At 41.7% G+C, this 25,983-nt stretch overlaps 1 protein-coding gene across 9 annotated transcripts in view; it reads right to left on the bottom strand.

Moving 5' to 3' along the window:
* The window catches only part of agrn (agrin), a 279,779-nt gene that overhangs the window by 150,298 nt on the left and 103,498 nt on the right, over positions 1 to 25,983 (bottom strand). For all 9 annotated transcript variants that reach the window (XM_079360460.1, XM_079360454.1, XM_079360453.1 and 6 more), the window contains one exon: positions 22,403 to 22,441. In XM_079360460.1, the coding sequence (XP_079216586.1) occupies positions 22,403 to 22,441 (39 nt within the window). The remainder of the gene's footprint in view (positions 1 to 22,402; positions 22,442 to 25,983) is intronic.

Genomic DNA, 25,983 nt, shown 5'->3' on the forward strand with positions numbered 1-25,983 from the left:
GAGAAAGAGGCGAACAGAATCATAGAGCTATGCAGGGCTCATTTTCAGGGAGTTTGGCAGTATCAGACCAGCGACCATTAACATGACACTGACACAATTTTAGCCTTGGTATCACTTATTTCAGTTTCACATTTTCCATCCACATTAATGGCTTATAAGGCAAAGTAATTTGAAGCTTTGTTGATCTCACTCAAGAAAATGATTCACACCAAGGCTTGTAAATGACTCTTTCTGCAAGGAATTCTCATTATACTGGTGGCAGAGAGAAGAGCTATCTAATTCACAGCACAGCCATCTCATCGTCTACCCCACTGCGACCAATATAAACCTGCTGTGTCCTGTGAAGCTGAGAGCATCATGAAGGTTAACAATGCCAAGTGTAAAAAAAACAAAAAAAACAAAAACAAAGACCTGGTATACTTGCAATATAAAGGTCTATATCTTCTAAGATAATAATACCATGCTTGTCACGGTTGTTCACTTCACTTCTACTTTCTTTAGCTCTACTCATACTAAATTGATTTACCGGGATGTTCTTTCTCTTTTGTTTGTTTATTTTTTTTTAAATAATGCTTCCTTATTGATTTTTTTTTTTGCCTTAGTGCATTTTTGTCATTGTTAGGGACATGGCCACATTGACTGATAAGTGGATTGTAGCTGATCAGCTCAACATCTTTTGGCAATATGGCGACTGCCACTGCTGGGCTTCATAACTCCTCTGCAGAAACTGGTGGGTGACGCCACATGACTGTATCCATGTTTTAGGCAGTCGTGTGGCTAAAATGCTAATCCAATTAAATGCACCTGTATGAGCTCAGCCGAGGTCAAAGGTTGGACCAGCCCATGATGGGTGAGGTGTTTGCATATGTGTCTTGTGTGTGTGCGTGTGTTGGAGAAAGAGAAATGGAGGTTAAAGGTCATCATGAATAATATATGAGGGGGTGTGGGCGGGATCAAATTGTTCAATGTCCATCATCTCCCTGTGGATAATCTCCAGCTGCTTTTCAGGAGGGGGTTTAAGACCATCCAGACACTGCTTTGTGTGTGTGTGTGTGTGTGTGTGTGTGTGTGTGTGTGTGTGTGTGTGCGTGTGTGCGTGCGTAAATGGGAACATGGGCTCTTCCATATTCATGCTTCCACCTTTCCCAGATTTATTCAGCACTTCATGAGACCATTTACATTCTGGGAAATTGGGCAGGTACAAACGTTAGTCGATGTGGGGTTGGCTGATCTTTGACCCTCGCTTTCCTGTGTGCATGCATGGATGAGTTTTTCCGATACAGAGACATGATTGGTGTAAATAGTGTGAATTGACGACTTCGTTAGAAAAACACACAACAAAGATGGCTTCAATAAAAAAGTAATTCCCATTGCTGCCCTGTTGAGCCCCGTTGCTGCTTTTCAATCCAGCTTCATCAGTCGATACACACAGAAAGAAACCGGCTGAATAGAAGGACGAGCATTTCTCACACGCTTTTGTCCCTTTAAAAATAGTCCATAATATCCTTGCCCTGAATAGTATTTAATACCTATCCAGTAATTCAGGTACAATCTATCCATTCCTTCACTCAAATGGATCCAATCAGTTGCAGGGCACGACTGAGACTTGTGCCAGCACTGACAAACGTACAGAAAATTACAGCAAAGAATGAAATAAAAAAGGGTTTATTTTTTTCTTTACAAAAAGGTTTTCATCCATATGCAGAGCACGAGCGCTTCCCAATGAGCCTATTTCATTTTCGTTTATTGTTTTAAGCTCCCCATAATCACATGAGAACAGCACAACAGCTGGCAAATCAGGCGCATTGCTCTTAAGACTAACAACTAATCAGAGGTGAATAAAGGAAATGAAGACTTCACTTGTTGTTTTACACTGTTTTATGAGTATTATTCAGTCTGTATGCTTGCTTCTAACAAGTACTACGGCTGTCACACTCACAAGCCTAACAGCCACAAACGGGGGTAATTCATCACATCGTGGCTGTAATTTATGGTCTTGAAGGACCACTTCAAAATGGATGGTTAATTTATAAATCATGTGGAGTATAATGATCCACAGTTTATGACAACGGCTGTCTGTTAAGTCATCTGTTGCTCTGGAGGGGTTCTGACCAGACTTGGAACAATGAAACAGGCATTTATCAGACACCATCTTATTAAAGACTCTTGTGATCTGCGTTATGGGAGGTAAAGCTTCCAGTTCTTAAAGGTTAGAAAATTCACGTCTCTGCGTTAATGATCATCAACCACTAGTGTGTAATTATGTAATTTCCATGTCCTGGAAATGTAAGACATTATGGGCACAACAGGGTACATTAAGACAAGTGTAACTCAATGCACATGATGCATTAGTGAGACTGACAACCAAATCACACTCGTTTTGATTTTCAAGATGATAATCAGAACCACACAGCCGTTGTTCTATGACACTCTTTTACAGGAGCGGTAATTTATTGATGGGTTTGGTGATCTCTGTGAACCACAGAGGTGCAAAGAGGTAGCTCCACCAAACGTCACAAACATCTGGATCACGCCTGTGCAAGTGAAAGGGGTCCTTCTTTGAACTTCACTTATTTTCTTTCAGTTGAACAGCTGTGTACGCATGTGTAAAGAATAATAACTGTAATATGTCAACTGTGAAAGTACAACACTGTTTTCAGATGAGTTAGGACATTGTGTCAATTAAGACTTTGAAACGTTATATTTAATTCCCCACAATAAACACAAAACATTCTTTTGCAAATCATCACATCTGGGTTTTATTAACATTTTACACAATGTCCTAACTTTTAAATAAGTGGTTGAATGTAATCCCTCTTTGTACTATTCATACACATTAGTAAAACTAAGCCTGAAACCTCAGACATCTGATCGTTCCAGTTAATTTTTAGTATTATCAAACTCCCTGAAATCACGGAAGGAAAACAATGAGGAAAAAACCTTATTCTGCAGATTGGTGCCATGGCACTGTTTGACAATACCTGTCCAGTTAGAGATAAATATGTGAATTACATGCATACTCCACACAAACAACCCGACAAGCGTCCGGTTTAGAGAGGCACTAGAGAGACTGCCACTTCAAATGCTTCTGTGTGAGCAGGCTATAACTCACTTCCTTCTGCATCCACAGTGAATTTGTCCACCACTTTGCACATTCATATCTGCATAATTTTAAAAAACTTCCCCCCCACACACACACCCCCACATGTCTGAGTGTAAAGAATCTGTAAACAGCAGTGGCAGTTTTATAGCTGCACCAACAGCCAGTCGGATGCAAAACAGGGGAAAATTCAAGACCTCTCCTGAGCGCTGGAGATATTTTAGCACATCGTTTGAGGAAATGAATAGAAGAAAAAAAAGGAAATGAACTCAGTCCAACACTCCAACTTGAAATATGGAGATAATGGCTTGGAGAGTATCACTGATCTGAAACCAAACAGACTCAAAGTGTTCATCCTCCGGAGGGCTTCGCTAATATTCCAGCCTAGTGAAGTGTCGGTGCAGAGAGACGTGTCAGGAAATGTGTTGGACTGAGTTATTATCACCCCAGGTACAAGATCTGCCAGGTCCAACCCCCTGCTCTCCCCGCTTGCACACACCCTGCCAGGTGGAGTCCATCTGAATATCCCCATCCTGTATTCTCCTCTTCCTTTCTTCCTCTGACGCTTCAGTCCTTCATTATTAATATTTACACCGATTCTCTTTCTGCACCCACACATGCTTCAATAATTGATACATTTCCCAGCACTCTATCTAAAAATATCCTGATCAGCATCATCTCATTCACATTGCATTTTCCCCTCACAATACTGGATGCAGAGTCAAGGTTGGATTGAAGATTTCGGACACAAAGACTGTTAGAAACGACACTCATACCCGACACACAAGAACAAGCACATTAATCCTCAACTCCACGGAGGTGCGAGGGATAAAAAATGAGGACGTGAGGTGTACAATGTTGCACCTGAGGTATTAATAACTTCCTGCTCAGCACGGATCCCCTGTTGGGTCCTGAGGCGGCAGCATATGGCCCTGCTAACACCAAACCCACAAAAAGCCAATGAGACTCCATATTAGCTTATGCAACGCAGGAGCAATCCGCAATAATCCTTGACTGCCTCTTTGAGTCCGGATCCCACTGTGGACCACCGGCAGGTTTAAAAACTACAAAAAGCTTGACTTTACTTGCTGCAGAGCAGGTACAAAAGGCCTGCCTCAGAAGCCAAAGACCTTTCAAACAAGTATATTTGAGATGTAAATGCTTAACCTTACAAAGAAGGACCTCCCATCTGCATCCTTGTTTTTCTTTTCATAATTCCTTTACATCGAGAAAAAAGTATAAAAGCTACAAGCCTCACTCTTTTTTGCAGCTGAATGAAGTACTTCATGTCAGCATTTCAAGCTTGGTTATTTTAACAGTATGGAGTGTGTACTGTTGTGTAGAAGCTTTAAAGGAAGGGGCTTCAAGAGGAATGATGTTGCCAACGTTGAGATAGGAGCAGGAGATATATATATTTTTTTTTTTTAAATTTTCAAAACATGAAGATGCTTTTGTGGAATAACACAAAATCAGGAAAGAGTACTAAAACACAACTCTTGCTGTTTCACATCAATAACACAAACAAGCTACATGTTTAAACCAATTTCCCAGGAATCACTGAAATGAATCAAATAAATGAACAAATGTCGGTCTTACATACTGTATGTTCCTATTTCCAAAGATTATTGTTTTGCAGCTGTTCTGGCAAACTTTGATTTCTGATAGTCCGCAGTATCAACCAATATAAATGTGCTGCAGTGAGGGTAAAAAGAAGAAAATGAAGAGCAGTGTGTATACTATAATTACTGTGCTAAATGTTTGTTTATGTTTTGTGTTGGATGATATTTAATGTCCACACTAGTGTGTAGGTTTTCTCTATTTTCAGCGACTTGAAATGAGATGGTAAATAGCACCAGGAGAGTTAATTTTTAATAATTGTAATTATGTTAGACTCAGCTTCATCTTCCCCCAAAGGTTTAAAAGTTGCATATCGGTGTAAAATGCAGTGTGAAGAGTTTCTCTTTCCGACGATTCCTGTGCGCCTCTGCAGCTTCCAGCACATATCAGAAGGTCTTACTGTGAATGCAGATGGTGTGCACTGTTCAGTTTGTGAGCCTATTTGTTACTAGAGGCAGGGAGCAGAGAAATCCTGATCCTTACTTTTGATTCTGCTCACTGATAGAGCCCGTGGATGTGCTATCTAGGCACAGTTCATGCTGTATGTACTCAGGTAATGTTATACTGTATATCTCTATGATATACTGCAGGATACACAGTGTGAGTTGCATGGAGTTCCTGAGCTCAGTGAGATGACACAACCTGAGTTATGGCTTCACCTCCCACCTGGGCCAGCATATGTTTACTGTAAATACAGCAGAACAAAAGCCTCATTATGCTGTTGCACAAACAGATAGAGACACACTGAGTGACACCATGAAACCTGGAGTCTTTAGAGCTAAATTAGGATGCAAGTGCACTTCAATTTCCTTTAGGACGAACAACACTGAAAGCATAATGACTCATCGTCGTACAGAAATGTGTCTTGCATATGTTTCCTCCATCTGTGATTTTTAACAATCTGGACTCATTAAAGAGCCTTTTACTCATATGCTTAACTTATCCTCTTCCATCATCACATATATGGACATAAATGTGGAGAATAAATCTATAAATAAACCTTGGTATAATTGGACCGAAAGAAAGAAGTAATGTTTCAGAGAAAAACAAAGCTGGATGATTGGAGAGCAACAACAAAAAAAATCTGACACCCAAAGAAAAGCAAGATGATATAAAGTACTGTTTAGATAAAGTTGAAGAAAACAAAAGCACTAAGACGAAACAAAAGAATGATGGAAGAAGAAATCTGTGAGGGACACAGTCTTAAGGGTGAATACAGAGCAGAAGCTCTTTAGAGAAATAAGGACACAAGAAGTCTCAGATTCTGTGACTTTTTTCTCCCAGCGGCCTGATGGGAGAAGCTTCAAGAGACTAAATGTCTTACAAAATGTCATGAAATAAATATTTGATAACATGCATCACAGTTTCATGGACTACATTTCAGCTGAGCTAAAAATTAAGAAGAGAAAAAAGGTAATTTTATATGGAGAGACACATACAATGCCAAATATACTTTAGCAAGTTTCCAGTGTTCCAAGTCTACAAATCCCCAAACTATGAGAAAAGTCTGTCTTTTTTCCTGCTCCACTTTACAGAAAATGTGTACTTAAACAGGCTGTTTGGAGATTTTCTCTATCATGACATCACAAAGGGCAGTAGCCCCTCCCCCAGGTGGGTGACACTCACACAGCTAGGTCATTTACATATTTAAAGCTACAGACACAGAAACAGCCTGTTCTGAGCAAGGCTGAAATAGAGGGGTTTATAGGTATGATCACATACAGTAGATACTTGAATTTCCCTCGGGATCAATAAAGTATCTATCTATCTATCTATCTATACTTAGAAAGACACTTCACAGACATGTGAAAGGAACCTCTGAGACTGATTTAAACTTGTTGAAAAGAAGGATAATTTGTGACCTTTAAACCATTTTTGAAGGTCAAGTTAAGTCTACTTAATTTACAAAGCTCATGCTTGACAGACATAAATTAGATTTTAATAAAGAACTGGAGAACCGATTTCCTCATAAAATAAATGACCCTGCACCCAAAGCTGCAGAGTTTGCAAGCTAAATTCAATTTAATAATCTAAGTTTGCAAAATTTGTTAAACCACCCACTCAAAAAACTTTTGGTCTGACTCTAATTTGTTATGGCATTACAAACAGATTTCCAGGTCTTTGATTATGATCTATCCTCATGTACGTCTCACAGTGATGTGATAACACCCCATAAGCCCCAAACTGTGCATCAAATCCAACTGTGAGCTGCCTGTTTTATGACATTCTCATGTGTTAATCTCTCAGTATCAGTTTTAATCTTCAACAGTCTGTATTTGCTTTGGCCTTATCAGCATTGTCTCTTCTCTGCTGCTGCCGTGACCTAAATTCATCCTATCTGATCTCAGAGGTTTTTTGGATTATTATAATTTCTTCATCCAAACCAATCAACATCAATCATGATTGTCATGATAGCAAATGACAGCATCAACCAAATACATGAAAGTTCTCGCTGAAACCTTAGCCGGTGTTTGCAAGTAAAAAGAAAGATTAAGATGTTTTAAGAGGCATATTTCCAAGCATATATCGCTTTTAAATAATGCAAGTTCATTTTCTTGGAGTCTCCTGTGATGCAATTCAAAATGGAAGGAAAGAGCGGAGATGAAGCACTCTTTAGTTGAGCGTTTACTTCCTGTTTGTCTCCTTCCTCTCAGTTTTTTTTCGGGAGATTCAAGCATCACTGTAATAGCCCTGTTTTTCATGCAATATAAGCTGTGTTGAATACAGATTGAGAGCTTTTTTTTCCGAAACAAAAGGAGAGCTGCTGTAGATTTAAAACAAACCCTGGTGTACCTGCGTGCTGCACAAAGCTCAGAGAATATGGTGGGAAGTGAAGTGTGCAATGTCTCTGCTGATTTCTCTCTTGGCTCATTAAAACTTGATGAACCTGAACACTCCCTCTAAAAGCAGCAGCGGCTCTTTGACAGAGCAGGCCTTGACTCTGCCCATTAGCATAATGTGTCGGGTGATAGAAATGGCCAAGAACATGAAGAAGACAGAATTTTAAAAGGATGTCTGGTTTTCCCCAAAAATCAGAAGCTTTAAATATGACTCAGAAAAAATGTGACTGTTCGAAACAAACCCAGAACAATAACCTGCTTTCCCTTTGTGTTGTACGTGTAAAGTGGGACAAAGGACTTCCCCTCTCTCTGGTGTTCTGAACAGCAAAATGACCTCTGACGATTGAATTATTCAATGTGATGAATCAATGGTTTTCAGACAGGAGCAGCAAAAACAGATAACATCTAAATGCAATGTTGCAGATTGTGACTCTTAAAATGTTTGAAATTTTCAAAAGGCGGTGTCTGAGTTAAATATGCATGACTACATGCAAAATTTAACTTCACCGGGGCTACATGAGATCCCTTCAGAGCCCTAAATGATGCACTGAACAGGCCTGGATTGGACCCTAATTCAACATGTATCACTGTTTACTCCATGTGTGGTCGTGTATGCAATAAAAGGCAGAATCTGATCTGCTTTGAGTTTGTGAGAATATGTATTTGGTCAGGGACCAACATGGATTCATTTGATCTGATCTCCTTAAATTGGCTTTATGGCGCATCCTCTGACAAATACCCAATCCCTGTTTGTTTACCTGCCTTAGCTGGAGGATGTGCAAGTGCATAAATAATGAGTTTGCGAGCGTGTATGTGCATGTATGTGCCGTCATGTCGTCAAGTGTGCATCGAATGGCTAAAGCCAACCAATCCGACCTCCAACAACAATATCTGGTGATTTGCACTAACAGTGACTGCAATCTGAAGCTCAAACCAACACGAACCCTGATAGTTCTTATCATTCTATAACCAGAATGTTTTTTCTTGCAACACCTTGCCATTTTATATCGTAAAATATTGATATGTAGCGAGTCATCGATCAAATATTGCAGCGTGAAAATATTGTGTGTGTGTGTTCGCTCCGCTGTGCTTCTCTCTGCAGCAGCTCCTGACCTGATTGGACGTCTAACAGGACTGCTGAACCATCTCAAACAACTCCAGTTCAGAGTCACTCCAGACAGGGTGGACGTCTAAGAGCAGAAAAAGACAAAAAAAACTCTCCCTTATCTGATTGAAAGACAAAAGTAGGAAGCTTCACATCATCACCCAAACCAATCCCTGTTCCTCTTAGCTATAATGGAACTGGTCCTGGGGGGGTGTTGGGGGGGTGTGTGTGATTGAATCGTAGCTTGGCATCAGATGAACCCAGCATGGCGCTGAGGTAATTGCAGTCTTTTCTGTTTTTTTCCCTTTGGTGCTCCTCGTACTCGCACATAAAAGTCTCATTTGGAACAAGAGGGGATGTATTGCCTCTCAGGGGATTGATGAGTGTTACATGGCTTTAAAGGCTGAGAATTGAACCCCCTCCCCCCCCTTCCACCTCATGAGTAGAAGTTCACAGACCACATGTTGGGTCCAATACACACCTTATAACCCATATTCACTCAGCAACACAGACTCATCTCTGTGTCGTCTTATTGGCTTGATTGATGTCATTTTGATCTTTTATTAAAAGCCATGCATTGATGATTGTCTTTGATATGACAGACAGGGAGACAGCTGAGCCACTGGAGGAGCAATGCATTCTGGGACCTCTCGAAAGCGTGCTCATCGCGGGTGTGTGCTGAGCAGTTTATGAGAGGCTCAATCGCAGCAACCTGTTTTAATTAAAATGTCTGCTTCTGACAAACACACACACTCAAACACACACACACACACACTCACGCTAAAGGTGCTAAGTCTTTCCCCAAGGCTGAGTAGCCCACAGCGCTGGGGTGAAGTTCAAGGAGTTTCTGAAGAGGGAAGGTAGGGAAAAAAAGAAAAGGAGGAGGAGAAAGAAACTGTGGAGTAGCAAGACAAATCGAAGGCCAATTTCAGTTCAGGTCATTTTCTGAAGAATGATAACTTCATATCCTCAGTTTGCAGAATGATGGAAGTGACTGTTTGTTGTTGCCCCTCATCCTCCCACTCAAATTTCTATATTCTTCTTCCTCACATCTTTTTTTTTTTTATCTTTGAATCTTTCCTCAAAATGTTCTTCCATCCTTCCTCGTTTTTCTCTCGCTCCTTCTATCGCTCTTTCCCATGACGTTCTCTTCCTCAAACTCATTTTCAGGATAATGTTCAATAACACCCTTTAACACAACTAAAGACATGAACACATGCGTCAAAGCCACTGTGCATGCAGCTCCTACTACGGGGAAAAAGCAAAAGATGAGATATTCTTACTCCTAACATGTTAAATATGTAAGAACGAGAGGTTTTCGGTAGCCCTCCACGATCAGTTTTCTCCATTATCAACGTTGTCCATTTTTGAATTTTCTATGAGGGTCTAAATCCACCAGAGAAGAGCCGCTGTTCACCGTCAGTCTAACCCCTGAGTCGCCTCTCTTCCCTGAACATATTTTCAGAGAGCCAGGGAGTGAAAGTTACTGTAACTCCTGCTCCATTTCCTTCCTCCAACTAAGACTAATGGACTGAATTAGACACACACACACACACACACACACACACACACACACACACACACACACACACACACACACACACACACACACACACACACACACACACACACACACACACACACACACACACACACACACACACACACACACACACACACACACACACTCATTCAATAGAACATTTCCTGCAGACATAAACACACCTGGTAGGATGTAGCCAGACACAGTTGGGTGAGTGGGGGAGGGGGACTTTGTGCTGTTTTGTGTGCATGTGTGTGTATATCTGTGTGTGCACGTGCGTCATATTGTGCATCTTCATGTGCATGTGCGTGCTGCCTGGGATTGTAGTTAAGTCTGTGTGTAGTGTGTGTGTGTGTGTGTGTGTGTGTGTGTGTGTGTGTTCTAGTTTAGGAGAGAGTGACGTAAAGAGATAGAGAACAGTTAAAGTGTGGAAAGGAAAATGCACTGTAAACCAAAGTCAATAAATAGGAAACTCAAGTTCCGAGTGTGAAGCATGTAAAAGCTATTTTCCGTTAAACATTGAGCTCATCACAGATCCAAACGTATCAGGCAATATCAAAAAAGAAAGAATCTCAAGTGTCGGAGATTCTACCACCCATAATCCCGTCCTCGAGCAAGAGCATCGTGATAAAGAGGGCTGAAATATGTCATCTCTTCTGAGGAGAATTAGCAGGAGAAGGAGGTTTCTAAACTGACATGGAACCCTGTCAACCGTCTGATGAATCTGTGTGGTTTTGTTTTTTAAATTGTGAGTCTTGATAATAACTAGCTTGTTACAGTGAAATGAAGTTTTTGCAGTGTACTGACAGGAGACAGCTGTGGGAGATGAGAGCTGTCTGACACCAGTGGGAAATGTCCAAACTAATACACATCATACTTGGAGGGACTCACACTGGATGCCTTGTTTTCTTCAAGATGTGTGTGTGTGTGTGTGTGTGTGTGTGTGAGCATATGTGTGGGATAGACATGAGCTCACTTGAAATGAAATTCCACATGTGTGCAGCACATGTTGAGTACATGTGTTTGTGTCTACAACTGGAACTTGAGTGCTTGCTGATATACGATACACAAACCGTCTAATAAAAGCAAAGAGCAGAGCATTAAATCTTCACTCGAAAACCAAAGTATTGTGTGCATATGTGTGTGTGTGTGTGTGTGTGTGTGTGTGTGTGTGTCAAGCTGAAAACACACTTGACTTTATCATTACTGGAGTGAAGACAACAGTTGTCAAACTATGGCTTAAAAAGTCAATTTCTTCCTTTTAAAGGATATCACAGTGATTTTTTTAGTGTGCAATTATCAGGTCAAAAAATGATGGACGCACAAAAGGATTGATCAGAGCTGAAGCAGAAGTCTGAGATATCCTGACATTTAGTCCTAAAGTATGGGTCAAGCTCAAAGACTGCAACACGTGGACACAGCCGACATGACCTCGCCCACAAGGTGACTGACTCACATCTTGAAGCGTTGACTTGAACATTTTAGCCGTCTCCATCTCGGTTTCTTGGAATCTCTGGTCGATGGCTTAAATATGCTTTGCTACATCTCTGATTGAAAGATCACTTAAAATCTGCTTGTCAATCACTGGTAGCCACGTACTGTAACCGAGTGCCTGTGCCTGCAAGACTATATTTCACTCTTATAGAAATCAATGCAAGTGAACACCAGGCTGCGTTAGATAAGGTTAGAAGGACTGAGTCGTATTGTGACTGCTCTCTGAAACCAGTGAAGTTGCCCCCAGCTGCTTCTTGGTTCGAGGTTTATGGTATTTCCATACCGGCTTCACTTAAGAAACTGTTTTCACATATGCACTTCCACAAAATAGTGCCTGGAGGCGTGCATACAGTCTGCGGTTGTGCTCCAATCACAGGGAATAATCGTCACCACCCCCTCCCACTCGCTCGAGGTGAATTGTCCTGATTGTATCCCACTGCGCTCTCACACCAGCTCACTTGGATTGGGGGGAAAAAATACCAGGGGGCTTTGCAAGGAGAAACTCCGGATAAATTCAGAGTGAAAACGTGATAATCAAGGCGAAAGCTTCAGGATTTTCTCTGGAGTTCTGTGAAAGTGTGAACAAGGCTCAGGAGGATTTGAAGATGTCCTGAACAAACTGCTGAAAATGAAAGAACACTTTTGTGTCTCACAATATTTTTGCTTCAAATGGCCGATGGGAACGTTTTAAAGGTTGAAACTACTTGTTCAGTAAATTTGAAATTTGCATCGTAACCCCTGAGTAGAGGTTCGACTAAACAGAGTTTCATAGCGAATTCAGCAGTTTCCTCCACACACACACACACACACACACACACGCCTGCCTGTTGGCTCACTGTTGGAAAACGTGACACATTTGAGAGAACTTTCTGTTTTTAATCTCCTCACATTGTGAGAATGTGAAAACTTACTATTCACACAGCATTAAAGCTGTTCAAATAGCCACATTACAGAGCTGCACACACGTTCACATGCTGCGAACAATCAAGACACACACACCTTTTTTTTCTCCCTAAAAGCAAACATCTAAATTGTTCAAATTGCCATCACTTCTTCATTGTGTTTCCATTCCTCTGCTTCTCTTTCTCATTATGGAAATGAGCAGCCGGGCAGATGTGCAGGTTGCTGGAATACTAAACTCTCCCTGTTTGTTCTCTCTCTCTCGCGCGCACACACACACACACACACACACACACTCTCTGAGGTGTATGGCTCAAAATACTGTGGGCGATTGTAATGTAATGACGAGTTAAATGCATGCAAAGTGAACAAAACAATCTGTGTGCAAAGCCAGTCATGGAGGGGAAAATGAATTCCCCTTATTTCACCCCGAGTGCACAACACATCTTCAGCGTTTCTCATAAACAATTTCAGAAGGCAAACAGACAGATGCAGCAGACAGATACATACAGATAGACAGATCATAATTGTTGTGAATAGTCGCCCCAGACTCATGCAGCACAGCTGGAGAAAATTGTTTGACCAGAGAATAAAATGACAAGAAGGAAGAAAAGCGCTCTCAACCTGACAGCCTCAGTGAGGATTTTTTTGTTTTAAGTAAACGGTTTTATATCTTTGGAAAATATTTAATGACATTTGAATTACTGCCAATGATTCATTTTACAGATGGACCGGGATGTACATGTTAGCATGTTAGCTTGATGCTAATACTGGACGCAAATCACCATTCAAGACCTAAAAAATGTAGCATTCCTCCATCACACACTATTGCTTTCTTCTTGTTCTTTAATGGAGGTTGGCTAACAGCTTTCAAATATGCTATAGCCAATGTATGAATGCGGCATTACGCACCTGTAAATATAATAAAAAAATACATTTCAAAGATGGGATAATACTCACATGAGGATTTTTTATAAATCAATGATTATTCAGATATTCTAAATTCTAGAAAGGTCATTTGTCTCATTTACAAATGAAGCTTCTATTGAAAACTAAACATATAAAGCGAGGTGCATAAAGGGTTAAATCAGTGAAGCATCTGCTTGAGGAATGGTTTTTCTTTTTTTTTCTTTCCTCAAATCAATAGCCGAGCATTCAAGACATTTTTTCCCCTTCATTTTCACATTCCTGCCTCACATTGGAGATATGTAACGACTCAGTGGCTGCTGCTCAGCACTGGACAAAACCAGCTATCTGAAATTCACCATGTCATGAACCGCCCCCCCCCCCACACACACACAATCTACGTAGCCCCCTGAGGGACATGCATAAACACTGCTTTAAAACTGTGACAGGTGGGTAAACAGTTTAATGTGTCTTTATCTTGCATTATGCCCCCTGGCTAACTCTGTGTCACACTGTAGCATTTAATAAACTCGGTCCCTCCATTCCTCCAGCTACAATATATATATACAGTGTGTATCATCTGTGTTTTATTACACTGAGGGGAGAAGGCGAACAGAAGCATTCAAATAATGATGGTGATTTGCAGTCTTTTTCTATTTGTTTCTCTCTCTGTCTCAGTATCTGGTGCCCTCTGTCTCACTCTCTGCGATCATAAATCGTATTAAAGCTCAGTGAGAGGGCAGTGCTCAGCCACGTCTATGTGTGTGTGTGTGTGTGTGTGTGTGTGTGTGTGTGTGTGTGTGTATGAGTGCTTTTATCACGGCCTTTCAGCAAGCGTGGTGTAAGTGGTGTCACTGACATGTTTCAGAGCCATGCGTCAGTGTGTTAGAATACTATACACCACACATATACATACATTCAACACATGCACAGATTGGCGCCGCGGCCTCGGGGTCCAGGAATAAGGTGACGTGATGCGTCTGTGTGTGTGACATATTTAGCAGTGCATTTACAGAGACTCATTATCAGGAAGAAGTTTTCATTCTCTAAACTGGGAATCCATGTGTCTGCATGTGAAAATCTCGTTGATCGTATGGTTTCCATGACAACGTTGGGTACATGTACAGGCATGGGAGGTAAACATGAAATCAACTATCTCAACGTTAAATCAAGTGAGTCTGAAAGAGGTGATGCTTCATTTCATTTTGTGTGTGTGCTTCTGAGTGAGGTTGAGGGTGGGAGGTTCAGAGAACTGTGTATGAGCCTCCAAGGGGCACAGACACACACACACACACACACACACACACACACACACACACACACACAGACACACACACACACACACACACACACACACACACACACACACACACACACACACACACACACAAACACTCAATCCCCACAGCATAGACACACACGCAGACAAAGATAAAAGTGGATACGAACTGTAAAATCTGATGTTCTGGGTTCTGAAATGTGTGAATGTGCGGGGAGTGTGTGTGTGTGTATGTGTGTGTGTGTGTGTGTGTGTGTGTGTGTGTGTTGTGTGTATGTGTTTGTGCGCGCTCATATCCTGAAGTTCAACTGCAATCTGTAAACAATGTTTCTGGCTGACAAGAAGCAAGGGGTGAAATGTTCAACTCACAGTAAGCGTGTGTTTTCATATGAATGTGTGTGAGTGTGTGTGTGTGTGTGTGTGTGTGTCTGACAGAATGAGAGAGAGAGTAAGAGAGCACTGAACTGAAGATTCTTGACTACTGCGGAAAACTTGGACATTTACAGTACATATCTGTGTGTTTGTGAGCAGTGCAGATGTTGTCGGCAGAGAGCGAGACGCTCCGATAACTTTCCTTAATAAGGAAACACTGACTGTGACTGTGATCCAGGACTCTGCTAATGGCAGCATATCACAGCGTAATAATGTTCAGCGACACATTGACACGGCAAGCCACTTATTTTCTTCTAATTAACAACCTGACAATGGAATTTGTCGCACTGGTTACGCTTCCCAGTGTGGTTATTTCCTGACATCACCACCCAACAATTAAATTAGCGCCTGCCCATCACAGCACACGCTGGAGCGACAACACAGTCCCAATTTAAAATAACTTGCTGCTGTGTTAATGGGACACAGCTTTTCACTGGAGCCCAATGGCTGCTGTCATCATTCAAAGAACATACAGATCCTCAGATTTAAAGCGTTATTCCGCATCCTAATTGCTTCCGATATTTGACAAAATGCCGAGAAGGGGTGAGCTTTCAACCCGCCGTTTGCATTGCTACGCTCAGCAGTTCCAGCTTTGATAAGCAGAAAGAAAGTGTTAATTAGCTTGCCTGGATTCATGCTGTCAATAGGGTTTTGTTTATCCCGCTAATGCCATTCTTTCCATTTCATTTCAGAGACTTCACATACTGAACATTTGTTTTGATTTTTTCTTTTTTATATCTCTTGTTCTGCCAAGAAAAAGGAAAATGACTGTTTCAGTTTGGATGAATTCACAAAGCAATTAAACAGGAAAAATATTAGCTGGCATCAAAGTAAACCTTCGTCAGTGTGGACGTACATTCAGGAGAGGAATATTTACTCGTCTGTGCTAACATCGCTATGCATGAAACACGGACTACTGCTTAATCCCTTCCCCCAAAACAGCGATTATAGCGTTTTTGCCACATGCAGTGTCATTGTGTGCGCGTGTGCTTGTGTGTGTGTGTGCGCGTGTGTGTGTGTGTGGTACTTTGCATTTAAAGATTTCACAGGTTAGTGATTGTTTCCTGAGGCACCCAAAAATAAAAAAAAGTTTAATGGAAATGATTTTTGAGTGTTTATCCTCTCTAATGTAAGCTGCTATTGTTAGCATAACTGGATGCTAAATAGATGCAGAACATCAACATTGTTTCCAAACACAAGCATACGACTCCTGAACGTACTGAAATAGCCGTGCAGGGTGAACAAAGAGCAGAGCTGCTCATTGTGATGTCCTCTGCACAGGTGACAGGCAGGTTAGGGTTCTTCTGCTCATGAACAGGTAGCGTTTAGCTTCGTGTTTTTTGTAGCCTGTTGGTCCAAAGGTCGTGTAAAGCAATAAATCAAATAATTAAGAACTTTTAACATCTCTCATTTTATAGCGAGTAAACAAGCAAGGTCGAAGCAATTTGATCTTTTTAACTTTGAAAACATTGCTCAAGACTCATCTCTTTGCTTCGGCTTTTAATTCACGTTCAGCTCGACAGCGAGACATTTTATTCTGAAAGGATGTTTTACTTTTATTCATTGTTTTTTCCTTGTCACTGCGTTTGAAGCTTGAACATGTTTGTAACTTGTGGTTTGAGATGGGACCGAACTAGAAGACGTGTCAACAAATCGTCTCCATGACAACGCTCAGGCGAGATGGAAGATCTCCCTTTGTAGATTCAAAAGTACAACTCTTGCACTTTGTATCATTTGTAAGGTTACACAAAGCTGTTTTAAAACCCAGCATTTTATTGCAGCAACATCTATCAGGTTTTCAAATTAAATCTTTTAAACTAAACAACAACAACATAAATTATGATTCAGTATTAACTTCCGTATCGGTACGTATGCAACAGAGTCGGATCGGAGCTGAACACAAAAAGATCGGTGCATCTCTGCATCTCAAACTTTGACTATAACTACTGTCATCGAGTGTCACAGCTGATACATTCTTCAACCTAAGTTTGTTCTACATGTGCGCAAAGTTTACATTTTAATGACATGAAGACATTTCTGAAAAAAACTGCTTAATACCCAATAATACTTCTGGTCTTAAATTCTTAACCTGCAAAGTAAGAAATTTGCATTTTGTGCTGTGCAAGAATAAAAAGCTTGACGGGGCCGACGAACTGAAGGGTGCGTTTGAAGAGGTTTTTTTTAACATTCATCTGGTACCTAACAGGGAGTTTTAAAAAAACTATTAGATAACAACACAACAGATCAGAGATCCGAACAAGACTATAAGACTTCTATGAAACGGAGAAACCGAATGCCAACAAATTAGACCGGACTAGCAGGGAGGCCGACTGACAGCTCCCAGATCACAGGCACAGATAGCTCAGTGTGCTGTCTGTCCACATCAAAGAGCTGCTGATCCTTACAAGGTCCCAGGTCCTGGAATAACCTGCAGCAACAATCAGCGGGGGTTTCACCACCGCCACAGGGCAATATCAAAGCAAACCTGCATTGCCAACATTGTTAATAATTACACCTATCATTGGAAAAAAAAAGAAGCAAAAACAGTGTTGTATATTTAACACCTCTGGCACACTCAGTTCTCACGATATAAATGGTATTTTTTTATTTAGCTCTTTGGACTGCTGCCTCTAACCTGTCTTGTCAGATCAATACTGGGTAAGCTGCAGTGAGCTGAGGTGAGGAAAGCCCGAGAGGCAACGCTGTCAAAGACGAATGGTTGGACGTGGAGAAGACGGGACTATAGGCTAATTTCTTTGTCTCTGACCTTTTTGCTTTTGAAAAGATGCTACTCAGCTAGCCTTTCAGGTTGCTCAGATAAATAAGAGCTGAATTCACAGACAAAGAAAACAAGTCGGTTGCGGTGACCAAGGTGACGATCTGGAGTTCATTTAAAAGCTTTGTGTACATTCAAAGGGCAACGGACTTCTCTGTTGATAAAGTCAAGGCTGCCCTCCGTTGCCCCCTCTTTTTTGCTTTCCCCCAGCAGCCAGCACAATAGCGGGCTAACAAGCTGGACATGACGACTCTGCTGTGAAATTGTAATCCTGGAGAGGCAATTTTACAGTGTACCTTTGATATCTTGATGCGAGACATTCTCAGCCAGCACCCCCCGCCTGCCCCAGCTGAGAGATGAGGTAGATATTTTGCCTCTGTTGTGCAAAATCTATGATGTGAAATGATTTAATTAAGATAGGCCGAGGAGTCATAATTAATTCTGCCTCTATTCGAGTCGGGCTTACTGTCAAGAACACAGGAAAATGCTCCGGCAGATTAAATAACACTAGAGTTTGTGTTTGTGTGTGTGTGTGTGTGTGTGTGTGTGTGTGTGTGCGTGTGTGTGTGTGCGTGTGCGTGTGTGTGTCCTCCATCTGAGGTTGTAATGGTTGTGGAGCCATAGTTACTGTATTCTCCCCGAGCTGACAGAAGAGTTATGTCAATTCTTTAGAAAGAGGAAGTGTTGTTAAAGTGTTAGTCAGCCCGCTGGCAATTTTTCTTTTTTCAGGTGTCCCAGATCAAACTGCATTTCAGTCCAGGAGTTTATTACGTGTGTCAGTTAGGAGCATCCTCTAGGGAACGCTGTCAGTGACAAATACGGAATTGAAGGATTCACAGCGAATGAGCTCCTGCCAGGCAGGTTGTGCACAGAGGACCTCTAAACTGTTTGACGATCTTTCTCCATAACACTTCCTCCCCCCCCCCCCCCTCTCTCTCTCTCTCTCTCTCTCTCTCTCTCTCTCTCTCTCTCTCTCTAGCTTATTTTAGGCCTCTTGTGCCCAGTGTTTAGTCGCCTCTGGTTGTTAAAGAATAAAATGAAGAATTCCTCCGGGGAAGTCGCTTACACCTAACTTTTCTTCTCAGCCTGAAGACCTTGAGACAGAATTCATGTGATAAAACCTTTTTTTATTAGTTTTCAATTACCACTAGATATGGTATAAATCAAAGGAGATATATATATATCCTGTTACGGTACAAATCTCTAATACATGCTGTCAAATTTAACATATAGATGAGATATTATCGATGTGTTCACGTGTCCTTCACATGTCCTTCAACAGAGACCAAGTTATACTCTCCAGATGTCCAAGTGTTGACACTGACACCCCGGGGCCAAGAGCCTTATTCATCTACCATTTCTGAGGGTCAACCAAAATCCAATAGTAATCCCTGAAGCTGCAAATTCTCTGAGCTTTCTAGCTTTGACTAACACGCAACAACTGTTTTATTCTCAGGAGACGACGGGAAAAAATGAGTGTGGCCTGAGCCAAGCAAACGCTGCTACAAGCTTTCAAAGAAAGAGCCTAATTAAAGGCTGCTTTGTGACTTTTGTCACTTTTTTTGACTGGTGATTATAGGACGCTCATTGGGTAGGATTCCTTAGGTATTTGCGGGCTGTGCAGGCTGTGCCCCCCCCCCATAAATATCATCGAAGAGCTCAGCTTATGTTTTGCCGAACCTGCATTTTCCCCTCAGCGGGTCCCATGATCTCTTGCTCTAATTTGCAGAACAAATTCCTTCACTTTCTGCAGAATCTTCTCACGCTAATAAGGACGTCTCATCAGCTGCAGCTCAGACACAAATGAGGCACTTTAAATGTGAAGACTCCTTGCTATCTTGTCTGTGATTTCCTGTAATGAAGTATCCGGGAGCAGGATGTCCTTGGCAACCGAGGACAAGTTCAGCAGTGCAAGCCCTTTGCTCTTTTGAGCAGCTTTGACAAACAGCAGGGCTATATTAGCTGGTTTATGGCATCTTCTAAATCACCCCTTCACAACTAATAAATGTGTTGGAAAAAAAGAGTGGTCTACTGTTGTATTTGGGCCTAATTGTCCCACTAATCTCCCCCAGCCTTAAATGACCTGCAGTAACTGTGTCCCACAGGGCAGGCTTACCACACTGATTGGGGTACTGTTCCTTTTGTTTTGCTTAGCATATTAAAACAGCATAGGCTGCAGGTGCAAAGCCTACAGAACTATTGGAAATGTAATTAAAGGCCAGCAGCAGCTTTTAAACGGTTGACTAGTGCAGAAACAAACTGCTCCTTCAGACAGCAAAAACTTTAATACATGGAAAATGAGTGGCTCAATCGATAAGCAGGGCGTTATTTCCTTTTGCTGAGGAAATTCAATGGAAAGACAGGAATGGTCTGCTTCACTGCCCGCATACTGTTTCTCATTTTCCCAGCAGAGAGCCACATTTCGTGGCAATATTTGCTTCTGAGCAGACAAATAGAGACCTCTCCGTAAGATATAATCATTTGTCAAGCAATTTCATCTTTCATTAAAACTAAAATAAATAGCCGCTGTAAACTGTGCCAGCTGCAATTGAATCTCTTGTGCTGTAGGGATATGAGGCAGAAAGGAGGCAAACATAGACACGTCGTATGCTCCTCAGGTGTTAGGGAGAGGGTTAGTTGAGAAATACTCCAATCAAGTTCCATTATTTGTTGAAGCCATTTCACGTTGACAGTGAACAGCCCATTGTCCTGAATGTGCCTGACAATCACATACATCATAAACCACATATAATTTGATACATTTTTTATTCTGACATCTTTCTCACAGCACTTTTCCAAACAAACTGGCCTATGGGGCGAGTGATTGAGCAATTATCAGAAAAAGATTCGGCAAGCCCCCACTGTGGCCTTTTGTCCCCGCCATGAGCTGGCGGGCTGGGATCATTAAAAACATTTTCTCTGTGTGTTTTCTTCCTTCAGACCTCTGGCTTTGTAGCTGGTACACAAGCAGGAATATACAACACCTACAGAACTAGTAGGAGTCCGTCCCTAGCTGTCTGTCTGCACAGAGAAAAACACAACACCAAAGTCTATCAAGCACCGTCTCACTGTGCTGCGTCCGATAAATATTCATGATAGCAGCTTGAAAACCAGCTGTTTTCCTCCAATTAAAGCTTGCAGAGATGCACCGTTTTGGAAATAAATTGTTCCTTTTTTTAATTAACAGCTCTTGCTATTGGTCGTGAAAAACCACTAAAACAACGCAGCAGCAATTGCAGAGATTTATATGTAAGGGACGTGAGGAGGAACATGTGAATGATGAGGGGAGCTGCGCCCCTGGCCTACAGGCCGCAGGATTTCTGAAAGTGTATTACAAGCACAACTGGCTGCAGGGCAGAAGTTTAGACGCCATCATGGCCAGCATCTGGGATGTTTCTTAATGTATTTTTTAAGATGTGTGAGATACAGTGTGGTGGCTTGCTAGGAAACAGATTTGAAGTTGTAAAGCACCCTAGTAACAACTGTTGCTTAATAATGAGTACTTTCTCTTAAAAAGGCAGATTCAAGGTCAACGCACTTTAGCGTTACTTTTCTTGTTCTTTTTTAAACGTTTTCTTATGAACGTTGCTGTCGAGTGTTGTTAGATTGGGCCATGATGCTTTAACATCTTTGATAATCAAAATCAACTAAGCACAGTTTTGGCTTTCAGAATTTCCGAAATCACCTGATCTTATTTACTGCAAAACTTTTAGAGTTCAGACACTGGTGAAAGATTCTGTGAGAAGGTCTCTTCTCATTCTCCTGTTTCTGTAAAAAAAAAAGACAGCATTGTCTCGCCAGCCTCAAGTGATGGCGATCTTACAAAAATACATCAGCTCTTCAAAGCAGGAAAATGTGTGTTATTAGCAACCATGAATTCAACAGCAATCAACATTTTGGTCTTTGTTATTCCGTGCAATTAAATGGCAAGTACACGAATCTCCGATTTTTCACATAAAATGATAGAAAAGAAAAAACGCTGTGATTCATCTATATGAACCATCTTTCCTTCCATCAGTCTGTCACCTTGTTTTGAGGAGAGACACTCAGGTAATGTAGCATACCCAGAGAAGGGAGGGTTATTATCCTATTAGACCCTATCAGACGGATGTGAATGCTGCTCTGGTTACAGATATTGAACATCAGCCCAACTAGCAGTGCGGAGCAGATCAAATCAAGTCATCAAAAGATCCTTCTCACATCAAAGCCCTGAGCAGACCTGGGCCACGTGCCTGAAATACCAACAGTGCCCAAACAAAAAGCCGAGCTGCCGAACGTGGCCCAGTGCACAGACGGCTGCCCACTTCAAAGGCCGGGATCGGCTGTCCCAGGTCATTAAAAGCAGGTACACAACCCAAAATCACCAGCGGTCAGCGAAGGCGAGCAGAGAGGAAACCACAGAGGACTTACCATCAGGAGGCTGCATCGGTGTGAAGTGCGGAGGTTTGTCTGAAAGAGATAAAAGAGAGAGAAATAGGTTTTTAAAATAGGTTTTCGGTGGATTCAGACCTCCCCGGGGTAAAAGGCCGAGTAATTGAGTTGCAACAAAGAAAAGAGTGGGACATTCTGACGACAGGCATTGCTTTTCAATCTGACACCTTTGGATGCAACGACCGGGTCCTGAAGGAACCCAGCTGAGCTAATCGACAGCGGAACATGTCAGCACCAGCAGTAACATCATTGTTTTAAATCCCAACACACACAGTCTGACTTTTGATACATGAGAATTGAAAACCGGGTAAAGGATCTTGTTTTTTTGGGGAGGGTTAAAAAGTGTGAGATTTGAGAGATTTCTCAACACTGAAGACACACCAGTCGAAGAGCTTTCCCAACCCCCTTCCCCAAACACATGCAGAAGAAATCAGCCCCCCCCCCTGCCCCCCACCACCATAATAATATATCAAATGACATCATGCGAGTCTGCAGGTCGACACCCAGCAGACCATGATATAATGCTTGTTGGCTTGTGGGAACCATAAAACAAGACCTGTAGTGTCAAATGACTGAGTGTGGAGAAACACTCAGGGGACGACTCTCATGAAACCTGATGAAACCTGAGCCCTTTGCAGATTGTACACCTTGGTGTTTGGAAATTGGGTCATTCTTCACAAAGCAATGCAAATGGATGGGAACGAGCAGATAGGCTACGCTGTTGTACTCCAAAAAAAGTGACCAAAAACAGAATCAGCGCTTCAACTTACATTTGCTTCCACTTTTCTGTTAATCTGATGATTATTTTTCAAATTGCCCCAAAAATACTGAAAAGCAATTTCCTAAAACCTTATTGGATGTCTTTAAATTGCTTGTATTGTCTGACAAACAGTTGGAAACCAAAAATATCTGATTAACACAAAAAACTTGACAGTATGAAACGGCGAATTCTCACAATTGACAAGCCGCGGCTGGAATATGTTGCCATTTATTTGCTTCCGTTGATCCCCTATTCATATTCTGCTAGATTAATGTTCTGTTGGTTGGCTGATTAATTAAACAACTAATCATTTCAGCACTCAACAGAAACATGAAGTGGGATATCTGCCTGTTGGTTAGCTTGGCAATTATGCAAATGCTAAGCAGACATAATAGAGGTGGCACAACGTGATGCGAAGCTGCAGACAAAGTAAGAAGATATTTGTTGGGGAAAAGGAAGTACCCAAAAGTCTTGCAGGATTATATTTGGTGCAAATGTTGTAGTGAGCAAAGAGTGCTGTGTAGCCCTGCTCTTTATGCAAATTAGGATCCATTGTTTCGCCATTTCAGGCTTTATAAGTAGAACAGATTGATGTTGTGCTCTGAACTTCAAAAGGAATTATAGTATTGCAGGTATTTTTCAATGTTTGTAAAAATCTGTCCATGCAGTGAATGCATGATATAACAGATAAAGTTTGGCTCACACTAAAGGATTTTAAAAACTTCAAATATGCTAAAATTGTGAGAGACCCCACAATTGATGACTAATAATGATAATAGTAGTAATAAGAGTGAGTGGAGAGCAACAACATGACCCAAACAGCACGACACACACTGACACATTCACCGACCCAACAGAGTCGTGACTCAGAAAACTTTTACACCCCGCAACATGTTTCTGACAGTCAATCGCAACTTTAGTGTATTTAAGCAGGGCTGACAACTAACAGGAAAAAGGTGTGACTGAAGATGTTCATGTAGAGGGAAACAAGCTGTGGGGACGGGGTGGACATGTGACCTGCAGATGTTAAATAGTTCGGAGCTTATAAATGTCAATGTTTACGTCTAAATATTACTGTAACATGGTCCGTCCCTTTAAATACATACAAAAATCAAATGTAATCAAAATGTTCCTGTGCGAGCAGGATGTCACTAAAACTGACTCAGTGCAGACGCTGTTTTGACTTCTTCCATCACTCAGCACACCTCAGAGCCTGGCAAAATCTGATGAGATTATCTTTTTTTTTTTTTTTAAACCATCCAAGAAGACAAAAGTAACTTTGGGAGGAGGAATTGATCCCAAAACTGTCCTGATTATCTTTGAGCGTGTGTACCGCGCTTTAATGTTAAGGTCAGGCACCTTTCTCAAGAGGAAAATAAAAGAGATTATAGAAGATATTATAGCAAGCTTTAACCTGGTGAAGCTTTCCTCGCTCCACGAGGACAGATAGCTGCTGGGTGAGGAAACAAAGGGCTATAAAACTATAAAGAAAAGTGTCTTTACTTTATATACAACAAAACACAGTTAAACTAAAAGCACACGTTTCTAAAAAAATAATAATAATTAAAAAAGAAATAAGAACCATTGTCACCAATACAGTAAAAGCAGCCACAGTATTTCTCTACAGTAATAAGTATTCCTAAATGTACTAGAACACGAAATGGACATCTCCCAACACACATGGTGTGTCTGCTGAACGCCATGGTGATACACTGGCCACAGTGCAACAGGCCACTGGAATACTAAGCACGACCTAACCAAACCACCATCTGCGCTTTTGCAGTCAACTTGTCTGTGTGACTCAGTAAGCAGAGCCCTGGTGAGTTGTCAGAGCTGCCTGCACTGAACAAACACACCGACACACACGTTCAACACCGATGTGCAGCAGACCGGCCGTCTTTCCGATGCCTCTGTGCTGGGAGGGATAATGAGGAAGATAAAACACATCACATCAATTACCCCATCAATTTTTTTTTGCAAGGCCCATATCAACCTCAGCGCCGAAGCCTTCCTCAGGACTTCTGTGATACCCGTCAGCATCCCGAGACACAGCCGAGTTTTAAATTTAGGCTCACTTCAAATTGCTTGTCAACAGCCGGGGCTTCAGGGGAGAAAGAGAGAGAGAGTGTGATGGTGAGAGAAAAATGAGGAGAGGGGAGAGAGGAGAGGCGAGGCTGGTGTTAGAGGTGAATAATGAAGTGTCTGCTGAAGCTCTTTCCCAGTCAGTCACGATGGTAACTGATTTCCATCTGGGGGTGACTTCAAGGAACGCAGAGAAGGAGCTGAAATTGGCATGAGGGAAATATTGGAGTTCTGTTTAGAGAGCATACACTTTAAAAAAAAAAAAGCCACACAGGCTGTATTTACTGCCTCTCATTCGTAAGAATGTCTGAACTAACACAGACACAGATCGTCGTATTATCAAATCAAGGCAAATCAGAAGAGCCTGACAGCGAAGGTGCGACGCAGAGTCGGGTGAGACTCCGGAGGAAGCTCAATGATTTCCTCACATTTCCATAATGAAAGGACAAGATAAGGTCTTTCTGTAAACATATCAGCTCTTCCCATCTTCCTTTGCACCTGGCAAAGCCTACGTGCTCTCACATGCCTGTGTGAATGTCACAACACGGCCATCTTTCACGCAATATCTCCAGCCGATCAATACGTGTCTGACTGTGACATTTAGCCATGTGCGGGAGGAGCCGTGTGAGTGTATGTGTGTCACCTTCCCCTTCAGTGTGGCTGATGTATCGTCGTACAGAATGATAAAGCCAGCGTGTGTCAGTGTGGGCTCTGTTTG

Source organism: Symphodus melops (assembly GCF_947650265.1).
Source record: "Symphodus melops genome assembly, chromosome: 13".
NCBI lineage: Eukaryota > Metazoa > Chordata > Actinopteri > Labriformes > Labridae > Symphodus > Symphodus melops.